The following is a 12,625-nucleotide window of genomic DNA, read 5'->3' on the forward strand; positions in this document are numbered from 1 at the left end:
TTAAAATCACTGGCAACAAAAGCGAGTACCACCCCATAAGAGAAAATGTCCAAATTGGACATAAAGTGTCAATATTTTGTGTGGCCACCATTATTTTCCAGCACTGCCTTATCCCTCTTGGGCATGGAGTTCAGAGTTTCCAGGTTGCCACTGGAGTCCTCTTTCCCAGCTCCATGACATCATGGAGCTGGTGGATGTCAGAGACCATGCGCACCTTCACCTTGCGTTTGAGGATGCCCCACAGATGCTCAATGGGGTTTAGGTCTGAAGATATGCTTTGCCAGTCCATCACCTTTACCCAACTCTTTAGCAAGGCAGTGGCCATCTTGGAGGCGTGTTTGGGGTCGCTATGTTGGAATACTGCCCTGCGGCGCAGTCTCTGCAGGGAGGGAGATCATGCTCTGCTTCAGTATGTCACAGTACATGACATTCATGGTTTCCTCAAGCTGTAGCTCTTCAGTGCCGGCAGCACTCATGCAGCCCCAGACCATGACACTCCCAACACCATCTGAGCCAAATAAGTTTATCTTGCTCTCTTTAGACCACAGGAGTCGATTCCAGTAATCTATGTGCTTAAGTCTGCTTGTCTTCAGAAAATTGTTGGCAGGCTCTCTTGTGCATCATCTTTAGAAGAGGCTTCCTTCTGGGATGACAGCCATGCAGATAAATTTGATGCAGTGTGCAGCATATGGTCTAAGCACTGGCAGGCTGTTCCACCCTTCCACCAACCTCTACAGCAATGCTGGCAGGACTCGTACATCTATTTCCCCCAAAGACAACCTCTGGATATGACACAGCGCGTGCACTCAACTTCTTTGGTCGACCAAGCAAGGCCTGTTGTGAGTGGAACCAGATTTGTTAAACTGCTGTATGGTCTTGGACACGGTGCTGCAGCTCAATTTCAGGATCTTGGCAATCTTCTTATAGTCTAGGCCATCTTGGTGGGCCCTGAGGACATGGTTTTATGACCACTGCTCTATAGTACACAGAAAGCCAGGCACTGTTAGAAATTCAGGGGGGAAATCTTAGATTACTGCTACAAGGAACTCCTATTTTCTAACAGAATAATTATGTCATAAATGTCATAGTACTTTAAACCTGAATGCAGACAAAAGATTAGTGTCATATATATATATATATATATATATATATATATATATATAAACACAAAATACCTTGAGTAAAACTAACTATAAAGATCAAGTGTGAGCTGCCAATATGGCTTTGCTTAAAATCCATTTAAAACCTGGATTATTTTACAGCAGTCAGGCTGCATATACTTAAATATGGGGCCATTTGACAGTTTTATACTTTTTATCTTGCCAAGTGTTAATAGGAGAGTCACAACATGGTTCTTTTCCAGACGCGCAACCACTTTGTGAAAGACAGACCCAGAAAAAGCACGCAGCCCAGTATCAGACAACCTGATCCACACATGCTTTTTCTGGGGCAGCAACTCCCCTCTGAACTTTTATCTGGCACACCAAGATGGCAATTCCTAGATTTCTAAACCTGCAGAATGCTTTTAAAAATGAATACATTTACCTTTGGAGTCTGCATTTGGGAACAGCCTATTCCAGGGAACCTTATTTTTATGAGGGAGGGAAAGCAAGTAGTTTCTAGCTTTCAAATTAATTATACAGTTTAGATCCTCTTGAGAAGGAGATCCAAGAATGCCTGCAAATATAGAAAAAACATTAATATGAATCACATTTTTACCCCATCATTTTTAACACCTATAGCGGTTGCCCTTACCCAGGATATGATTAAGCTGATCAAGATAATGCTTTCCTGGAAATATGGGCCTATTAGAAAGCATCTCTGCAAGAATGCAACCGACAGACCAGATATCAATTGATTTGGTATATCCCTATTAAAAGAGAAAATGAAATACAGTTAAGAATACAACATTTTTATTTAGTGGTCTTAATCAAGCACCAAATTTGCTCAAAAAAAAAAAAAAAAAAAAAAGCAGGTCATCTAAAACTCAGCGGTCAGTACCCAGCAGAATTGGGGGCGAGAGTCATCCCTTCCATGATAAGACAGCAGGTTCTAGTGATAATCGCAAGTGAATCCAGCAGGGTGGTTGTACCCAAGTCCATCGATCAACTTGGTACATTCAGCCTACCCACACATGGGTTTTTGAACCAGCCGAGAATTGAACAGTTTGCGGCCAGCTTTGCCTACAAGTACAAATAAACTTCAATGATTTGTACCTATAGGTAAGCCTATAAGGCTTACCTACAAGTACTGTAAATATTTTCTAAATTGGCATCATTTTGGAGATTTACAGCCGAATGACGTCATCAGCGCACGTGCTCTGAAGGAACGGCCACTCGTGCCGTTTCTTCAGATCCCTGTGCCGTGACCAGCGGCTCCCGCGTGCGGGAGCGACGTATCGTGGCTCCAGCCATCCACACAGGCAGAGTCCGTAGACCCAGAAGGAAGATGGTGACAATGCATTGGCGGAGAGCTTCATATGCAGGCAAGTTTCATGGTGTGCGATCTGACAAAGTAAGACGGATAACCCTCGAACGCTGGGTTTTGCTGTTGATGCCTTTAACCACTTGATCACTGGGCACGTAAACCCCCTTAATAACCAGACCAATTTTCAGCTTTCGGTGCTCTTACAATTTGAATGACAATTACTCAGTCATATAACACTGTACCCAAATGAAATTTTCGTCCTTTTTTTCACACAAATAGAGCTTTTTTGGTGTTATTTAATCACCGTTGGGTTTTTTATTTTTTGCGCTATAAGAGAAAAAAGACTGGACGGAGCGATCACGTGGCAAACCGCCGCTATTAGCCGGCGGTCACGGACATTCCCGTGTGTGCGATTCTGGGACGGCGTCCATGGACGTCCTCCCAGAGTTAAGCAACCGCCGTGTAGACGTATATCGTCTATAAGGCAGTTAACTGGTTAAAAAGGATTCAATACCACAGGTTTGTTTGGCTCTTTAGTCTGTACATGTGCACAGACCTTTTTTGGCTTAAGAACTGGACAGCTGTGCTTCCTTGTTTAAAGTTATTGGCAGGTTTCCCTTTTCATGGAGAATGTTTATTGGCGATCATTTGGATGAATACATCCAAAGGATTTCCGGAAGGAAGAGTTCTCTACTTCCTGTGAAGAAAAGCATCAGACGTCCCTTGTTAAAAAAAACCCTCAGAACTGCTTCCTCAAATGTCTCAGGGTCAAGGCGGTTCCGCCAACAGGTCGCTAGGGCCAGGGGCAAGCCGAAGGGCCAGAAAGGGCCCTGGGTCCAAAGTCATTTTAAAACCCAGCACCAAGCCACTCCATTGAATGGGGGGGGGAAGGCTGTTACACTTTACGAACATTTAAACGAGTGAGTCACCTCAATTATTTCCTGCGGTTACAAGGTGGAGCTGGGGGGGGGGGTTCCCCCACAGAAGTTTTTAAGATTCAGAATTTTCTCGGATCCTCGCCGAGTATGACACAAACGCTCCCGCAAGGTAACCTCCTCGGGAGAGAGCTTCCCAGAGGGGCGTATCTAATGCGGGGAGGAGTACCGAGAGCCGCCGTGGGACCTCAGAACAGGAGGTTCGGGGGCCACTCCGTGCAAAAAAACTTGCACAATGGAGGCAAGTATGACATTTTTATTTTTATTTTTTATAAACAAGTGATAGCGTTGCTTTAAACATTACACAAAATGTTGCTGCTCTTTGGACTATATCTGTTTACCAAAACAAAGACAGCAAACCTATCCATTTTCAAGACGGCTCAAAAAATACTGCAGCACAGACGGAAAGTGGTCAGGAAAGTCATCAAATGAAACTTGTACTGCACAAGTATGGAAGCTGTCATTACTAATGTTCTTTTATGAAAATACTAGCTCCAAGGTTGTCATTTTGGTCCATTGACTGCAAAGTAATCTGAATTGACTGACCTGAAGTATGCAGATCTGGTGAATACATTTTTCAGAGAAATTATGTCAGAGGTTCAAGCAACTACTATTTTCAGAATAGAAAGTGTGTGGGGGGGGGGGGGGGGGGACACATGCAAATCAACCCAGAGTGGGGTAAAACAAATGGGTCAAAGAGAACAACATTTGTCAGGCCAGAGCTTTCTCCTGGTTTGTCGCAATCGGGCACGGGGAGCAGTTTTAGTTGGCTCTCGTGGAGTATTTGGCATCCATTGTTAATGTGAAACTACCCACAATATTGTATGTTCTCTGATACTCTTCCTATATAATATGCACAGGGTTCCAGTAGGTAAGAGATGACCAAACCTCTTACATTAACAGTCAATGCCTGAAGATGACTCCTTACTAAGAAATTTCTTGTTCAGGATCCCAGGAGAAATTCTGCATACTCTTAATTATACCCACACAACTACGTACAAGGTTGACATTCTCAGTTTCTTATGAAACATGGGACACACTGAGGCAGTACCTCCCAAAAGCCAATTAAGCACTAGAAGTATACATGGGACATTGTGAAGGACCTGTGGAAGAGCTGAGATATGCGTTTCTTGTGCAAAAATGTCACACATTTTAACTGCAGCTGCCACGTTTAGAGGACTAGTGAATTGAATGCTGACCAAAGAGCTATTGATCATATTTACAATTTCACAGACAGGGTTAATTTAGTTATCATAAGCTTTTAATGGAAGTAAATAAACCACCATAAAAGTTACTGACCTAGCAAGCTGCAAACACGGCTCTTCCATCATAACAGTCACAGCAGCAACAGTAAAAAGTAATCAATGCCTTCAATGTTCAAATCATTTGGTAAATACATGCAATGTTAATTTGGTAAAAAAAAAACAAACAAAAAAACACGGCACTAAATTATTTTTGTAACAAGTGAAATATTTGCGCTGTAAAGTGTTATACAAATTAATGTGTGTGTGCATATAACCACATACATATACAAGTACAAAAAATGGGTGGGGAAAGTCCAAAAAAGGGGGAGTGACACTAATATACCAGTAAACAATATTGTTGAATAGTCATTAATCGAGGGCACAGTGCTGAAGAGGTCCAGGTACAACAAAATCCAACCATGTAGGGGTGCAGTTCATCAATACTTTATCCAGTCAATAACGTTGTGAAGTGAAAAATGTTGAAAAACACAACAATAAAAATAAAATATAGAAATAAAAATAAAAATAAGAATAAGGGTCAAAGTATTTCAGAAGAAGGAGGCCTTGTATCCAAAAAGGGTGAAAGATAGAGAGTGAGCCGTAACCAAGATCTCATATATGCACCTCTAGTGATCCCAGCAGCTCACCTCTAATCTGGCAAGCTGGATTAAGTCAGCCTGATCCTGATGGGTGTGGTCCGTTGTTGAATATCACATACGGGTCTCCATAAAGTGTATTACATGAAAAAGTAAAAGGAGTAGAAACCAAATGGTGTGATAACGTCACAGAGAGGGATAGCAATGTCTTCTGATTTAAACCAGTGGAGATGCACTCACATGTGGGTGAAAAAACTGGGGCTCTTATCCACGAACGCCGAGCTCGTCAGTCCCTCCTTCCTCTCCCTTACTGATTCACCAGGGTTAGGAGTCCCGTGTCCTCAATGGTTCACGAGTCGGCTCTTGTTATGTATGAGGATCTCGGTGGTGTATGTGGGGTAAGAGAGGACAAGCCTGATCATGTGATATCATCAACAATAAACAAAAAAACCCCCAGGAATGCCCAGGTAGTAATGCACTCACATGAACAATATAACATAAAAGACCTTCCTCCACGAGTGCGGACTCGCAATAAATCTGTGCCTCCAACACTTCCCCTCTATCTGTGGCTCAGTCCGGACACTCAGATGTGGCAGTCATACATGGGGGGAAGTGGAATAAACAACCACAGCGTAGCCCAGTCAGACGTGAAAAGTTTATTTTAAAAGCACTTAAAAACTCACATTTAAAATCGAAATTGCTGCATCAATCCGACGAGTGGCGAACTCGTATATCCAGTGGTCGGATGCTGGAGTGTGTCAAGCCCTCCAATCCCGACGCGTATCGTCAACATGTGACTTCATCAGGGGATCATTGCTATCCCTCTCTGTGACGTTATCACACCATTTGGTTTCTACTCCTTTTACTTTTTCATGTAATGCACTTTATGGAGACCCGTATGTGATATTCAACGGACCACACCCATCAGGATCAGGCTGACTTAATCCAGCTTGCCAGATTAGAGGTGAGCTGCTGGGATCACTAGAGGTGCATATATGAGATCTTGGATACGGCTCACTCTCTATCTTTCACCCTTTTTGGATACAAGGCCTCCTTCTTCTGAAATACTTTGACCCTTATTCTTATTTTTATTTCTATATTTTATTTTTATTGTTGTGTTTTTCAACATTTTTCACTTCACAACGTTATTGATTGGATAAAGTATTGATGAACTGCACCCCTACATGGTTGGATTTTGTTGTACCTGGACCTCTTCAGCACTGTGCCCTCGATTAATGACTATTCAACAATATTGTTTACTGGTATATTAGTGTCACTCCCCATTTTTTGTACTTGTATATGTATGTGGTTATATGCGCACACACACACACACACACATTAATTTGTATAACACTTTACAGCGCAAATATTTCACTTGTTACAATTATCACTTTTTGTCTATCGAGGTAGACCTCTTTTTTATTTGCAGCAGTATCCCCACTTTTCACTTGTCCCCTCACTCTAGACAGCGCAGGAGTTCACTTCACTTAAATTATTTTTGATTAAAGCCATCTCCTGCCAACAGCATTCCTTCTAGCTTTTACTAGAATGGGGAAAGGTTAGAATTTGCAAGTTCTTTTGTTGCCATCTCACTTCATTGGGGGGGCATTTCTCCAAGCCCCAAGAGACTAGAATGAGAAGTTACAAGTCGTCACCAGGACACTTGTTTCTGCTTGCTGTTTTGTACAGCTGAGGTGGGCCTTGAAAGCCGTAAAACCACAGCATATCTTATATAGCCATCTACCTTGGAATTTAGCATGATCTCTGGTGCCCGGTACCAGCGAGTTGCAACATACTCTGTCAGGAAACCAGTGTGATCATGGTCCGGGTCTGCAACACGTGCCAATCCAAAATCACAGATCTGTGTGGAAACAAACAAGTTAGAAGGCATAAAGTACAAGCATAACCAAAGATAATTTTAGAAAACAGTAATGCAACGTTTACCATTATATATTGAAGAAAAAAAAAAAAAAGCCAACTAAGAACTCATAGCTGGAGTTTCACATTTTCAGAACATCTAAAAAAAATAAAAATAATGACTGCCACTTTTCCAGGGGTATATTTAACTACTTTAAGGTTAAGTGTATGTAGATAGTAATTTATATTCCCACTATCCACGATTTTTTTTTTGTATAGCCCAAAAACACCCATAAAAAAGGTTTACTGGTTCAGAGACTGGATACAAAAAACAGGATTTTTGTTACTAAAATTTACTAATGTAAGATCCCTCTCTGAATCATTGACAAACACAGATCTTCTGATTCTTGACCATTGAGTTTGTGTCTGAAGACGCAGATGGCAAGTGGTGCTTTTCGGCTGGCCTTGCTCCCAAACACTGCCTTCTACCCGGCAGATGAACTCCAGGACCACCGAAAGCATGTCTAGAGGAACAAAGGGGATCCACCTCCATAAGGGGATCAGGAGGGAATAAATGCACCCAAGACTCCATATGGCCAACCCACTCTGGCAAAGCATGTCTAAAAATTAAGCCACCCAGGAGAAAGGGAGCAACAAAAACACCCCTCCCCAGGCAAACTACAGCAGAAAAGGGAAATGGCCCAGGAAGGGCTCCCCACCACCTGACCACCAGGGAAGAGCTGTGGGTGGCCAACATGGATGCCACCTGTGGATGAGGTCAGGGCAAGCGTCTGCATGCACTCGTTGACCAGACTGGGCTGACCATTGGATCGCGATTATCCAGTCCGTCATTGAGACGTTGATTCAAGATCTCAGCAGTAAGAGGAAAAAAAAAAAAAAAAAAGCTTTAGAATAGGTCCCAGCAGGAAACTAGGTCCTTACTCCTGAAACACCAAGCAGAAGTAACTAGCTTTCCCATAGCAGAACACAGGTTTATATTAGCTAGGACTGTCCATGGGAGGTGTTGTGCCCTTTTTCTGCCTAGTGGCCTACTCCTGTAGGTGGCGTTTTAAACCCTATGGTCAAGAATCAGTACAGTTCTGTCAAGGAGAGAAAGAGATCATGCACTCTTAATTTATCTTATATAAGCGGCTGAAATGGTCCAACGTTCTCTGAAGTGAAACTCCGCAATTGGAGGGAGAGTCTCCATAAAATGTCATAACCGATATATGGTATAGCAAGCACATAATTGGCAAAAGCCACATACAGAATTCCTTAACCAGGGAACACCATAAATGAATCCTTTCAGCTAGAGTAGAACAGAACTGCATACCTTCAGATCACAAGTAGTGTTTAGCAGCAAGTTTGATGGTTTAAGATCACGATGTAAAACATTGGCTGAATGAATGTACTTCAGCCCTCTCAGGATTTGGTAGAGGAAATAACAGATGTGGTCATTGCTAAGGTGTTGGGTCTTTAGGAGCTTGTACAGATCGGTCTCCATAAGGTCCTGAACAATATATCTGAATGCATATTTATGTTAAGGCAAATGAGAAATTAAGCTTTATTTGCTCATGTAGCACCTTCACACCTTTTGTAGCCTTTAGTTCTGCCTGCAAAAATTATATAATGTACCAGCTCCGCTAGGCGCCGACCAGTACAAGGTATTCTGCAAAATGTCAGAGCTTGCAGAAAAAAAAACATTATCTAAGCACAGATGAAAACCTTTACCCAGAATAAAACTATTCTTTGCTCACCTTTTTTCCCCCTGACAGATTGAAAATAAACTGTAAATGCAGTTTACCTAAAGCCATGTCACATGAATTTAGTTCCTGCAGGATCCTTTGAGTGCCCTTGTTACTCTCTGCATGTCACTTTTGCCTGGAATGTGGCTTTAACTGCTTGCCAACCATCTCATGATCAACGTTGGCTGCGCAAAGCAACGTATATATACATGCATCGCTTTGAATTTCGCGCCATGCACCCCTGCCGTGAGCTCCGTGCCCGCGGACTATGTCCTGTAAATGTGTGACGGAGCTGCAGAACAGGGGGGGTGCCTGTGTGTCATCGGGAGCAGTGATCAGTGTCACATGTAGCCCAACCCCCGCACAGTTAGAAGAATCACTCCCTAGGACACACTTAACCCCTTTCTCGCCCTGATTAACTCCTTCCCTGCCAGTGTCATTTACACAGTAATCGGTGCATTTTTATAGCACAGATTGCTGTATAAATGACAATGGTCACAAAATAGCGTCAGAAGTGTCCGCCATAATGTCGCAGTCACGGAAAAATAAAAAAAATAAAATAAATCACCACCATCACTAGTAAATAAAATGCCATAAAACTATCCCCCATTTTGTAGACGCTGTAACGCAAACTAATCAACGCTCATTGCGATCTTTACCAAAAATATGTCGAGGAACACGCATCGGCCTAAACTGAGGGAAAAAAAAAAAAAACAGATACATCCAAAAGAAAAGCGCTATTTGTTGGGGGGGGGGGGGGGAAAACAGCTGGAGACAGCTAGCAATAACCAGAGTAAACTGTCACATGGCCAAATCGGTTTCTCTGCATTCATGTTACACAATTTTACATTTCAATTTCCACAGCAAAATATACCCCACGCGTTGGGAAACCATACAAGTTAATCACTTTGTAGAGCAGGACCAAAGATAGAGAAGCTTAGGAGGCTTGTAACAAGTCATCCCAACTAAAGCATAAGACTCCAGACACTGAAAGAAAGACACCTTTTAGGGGACTTTGGCAAATTAACGTTACCATAAACATAAGACAGAGGGCTACACCAGTGAATGCAAACTGGAATTTAACCACTTCAAGATCCGACTGTTTCATCCCCTTCTTGCCCAAGCAATTGTTCAGATTTCAGTGCTGTAACAATTTGAACAGTTCTCAGTCATGCAATACTGTAGTAAATTCGATATATTTTTGGAGACAGCTTTCTTTGGTGGCATTTAAAACAAAATGGGTGTATATTGGTCTTGTGGTTACAGTCTACAAACTAATGCTCATAAGTTTACATACCCTGGCAGAATTTATGATTTCTTGGCCATTTTTCAGAGAATATGAATGATAACACAAACTTTCACTCATAGTTAGTGTTTGGCTGGAGCCATTTATCAACCAAATCAACACAGTTTACTCTTTAAATCATGACAACAGAAACTACCCAAATGACCATGATCAAAAAAGTTTACATACCCTGGAATGTTTGGCTTGGTACAGACACAGAAGGTGGCACACGGGTTAAAATATCAATTAAATGTTACTTTCCCACATTTGTGTTTTATCATTCATATTCTCTGAAAAATGGGCAAAAAACGAATTCTGCCAGGGCATGTAAACTTATGAGCACAACTGTACACACACAGTGAGGGAAAAAAAGTATTTGATTCCTTTCTGATTTTGTGCGTTTGCGCACGGACAAAAAAATATTAGTCTAGAATTTTAATGGTTGGTTTATTTTAACAGCGAGAGAGAACAAAAAGATCCAGAAAAACGCAATTTAAAAAAAGTTTAATTGATTTGCATTTTAACAAGTAAAAGTATTTGACTCCTTCACAAAACAGGGAACAGGTAGGATGGCGCAAAGATCAAATGGGCATAGTCTCTATAAGAGTCCAATATAATATGTAGGGCAGAAGGTACAGTCTATAAAAGTATGCACGGACGGCAGCTACCATAGAAGCAGAAGCAGGGCGGAGGCATAAATAGGCATACAAGGGTCAGTGGATGAATGGGGCAGCGGAGTAACCCAAAGGATCAGGCAGCGATGAGGCGTCTGCAGGGGAATCCCAAGGCTTGGCTAACAAGCGTAATGTGTAGTTACAGCTACCTGCGAAGGACCAGGACAGGAACCGGAAGTGCGCCTCGGCGTGGAGCCATTTGGCTGTTTGTATTGTCATAATAAAGTATACTGTAATACTGCACTTAGTCTGGTGCTCCTTGCTTTTTTCTATTGAATCCTTCACAAAACATGACTTGGTAGCAAAACCCTTGCTGTCAATCACAGAGATCAGATGTTTCTTGTAGTTGGACACAAGGTTTGCACACATCTCAGGAGGGATTTTGTTCCATTCCTTTTTGCAGATCCTCTTCAAGTCATTAAGGTTTTGAGGCTGAAGTTTGGCAATGTGAACCTTGAACTCCCTCCACATATTTTTCTATGGGATTAGGGTCTGAAGGAGGGTTTGACAAATTTGCTTGGAATCTAGGAGCCAGCTAAAAAAGTTAGGAGCCAGAAAACGCACCACTTCCCGACGAGCTTGCGCGCAGAAGCGAACACATACGTGAGCAGCGCCCGCATATGTAAACGGTGTTCCAACCACACATGAGGTATCGCCGCGATTGGTAGAGCGAGAGCAATAATTCTAGCCTTAGACCTCTGCAACTCAAAACATGCAACCTGTAGATTTTTTTTAAACGTCACCTATGAAGATTTTAAAGGGTAAAAGTTTGCCGGCATTCCACGAGCGGAGGCTAACAGTTACAAGCATGACTCTCACAGGCAGAGGCATGATGGGACTTGTAGTTTTGGAACAGCTGGAGGGCCGCCAGTTTGACACCCCTGCTCTAGGGTGTTTATATATATATATATATAATGTTTGGGGGTTCTAATTAGAGGGAAGAAGATGGCAGTGAAAATAGTGAAAAATGACATTAGAATTGCTGTTTAACTTGTAATACCAATGGCCACCACCAGATGGCGACTGGGATTTGTCGAGCCCTGGTCTGAAGACTGGCCACTCCAGGACATTAATGTGCTTCTTGAGCCACTCCTTTGTTGCTGTCTGTTTTGGGTCATTATGCGGGAATACCCAGGGAAGGAGGTTCTCACCCAAGATTTGATTGTACATGGCCCCATCCATTGTCCCTTTGATGTGGTGACGTTGTCTGGTCTGCTTAGCAGGAAAACATCCCCAAAGCATAATGTTTCCACCTCCATGTTTGATGGTGGGGATGGTGTTCTTTAAGTCATAGGTAGCATTCCTCCTCCAAACACAGTGCATTGAGTTGATGCGAAAGCTTGATTGTGGACTCCTCTGACCACAACACTTTCACAGTTCTCCTCTGAACCAGATGTTCATTAGCAAACAGAAGGGCCTGTACATGTGCTTTCTTGAATGGGGACATGGCGGGCGCTGCAGGATTTCAGTCCTTCACAGCATAGTGGGTTACCAATTGTTTTCTTGGCGACTATGGTCCCAGCTGCCATGAGACCATTGACAAGATTCTCCTTTGTAGCTCTGGGCCGATCCCTCACCGTTCTCATGATCATTGAAACTCAACAAGGTGAGATCTTGCATGGAGCCCCAGACCAGAGGAGATTGACAGTTGTGTTTCTTCCATTTGCGAAAAATCGCAGTCAATCTCACCAAGCTGCTTGGCGATTGTCTGGTAGCTTATTCTAGCCTTGTGTAGGTCTACAATCTTGTCCCCGACATCCTTGGAAAGCTATTTGGTCTTGGCCATGGTGGAGAGATTGGAATCTGATTGTTTCTGTTGACAGGTGTCTGTTATACAGGTAACAAACAGATTAGGTCAGATC

The 12,625-nt window shown here is 42.6% G+C and overlaps 1 protein-coding gene across 1 annotated transcript in view; it reads right to left on the reverse strand.

Annotated features, from left to right (window-relative positions):
• The window catches only part of MAPK1 (mitogen-activated protein kinase 1), an 83,161-nt gene that overhangs the window by 23,209 nt on the left and 47,327 nt on the right, over positions 1 to 12,625 (reverse strand). The window contains exons 3-6 of the mRNA XM_040348350.1: positions 8,393 to 8,582; positions 6,947 to 7,063; positions 1,756 to 1,870; positions 1,546 to 1,677 (exon numbers count right to left, since the gene is read on the reverse strand). Coding sequence (XP_040204284.1) covers positions 1,546 to 1,677; positions 1,756 to 1,870; positions 6,947 to 7,063; positions 8,393 to 8,582 — 554 coding nt within the window. The remainder of the gene's footprint in view (positions 1 to 1,545; positions 1,678 to 1,755; positions 1,871 to 6,946; positions 7,064 to 8,392; positions 8,583 to 12,625) is intronic.

Source organism: Rana temporaria, chromosome 1 (assembly GCF_905171775.1).
Source record: "Rana temporaria chromosome 1, aRanTem1.1, whole genome shotgun sequence".
Taxonomy (NCBI): domain Eukaryota; kingdom Metazoa; phylum Chordata; class Amphibia; order Anura; family Ranidae; genus Rana; species Rana temporaria.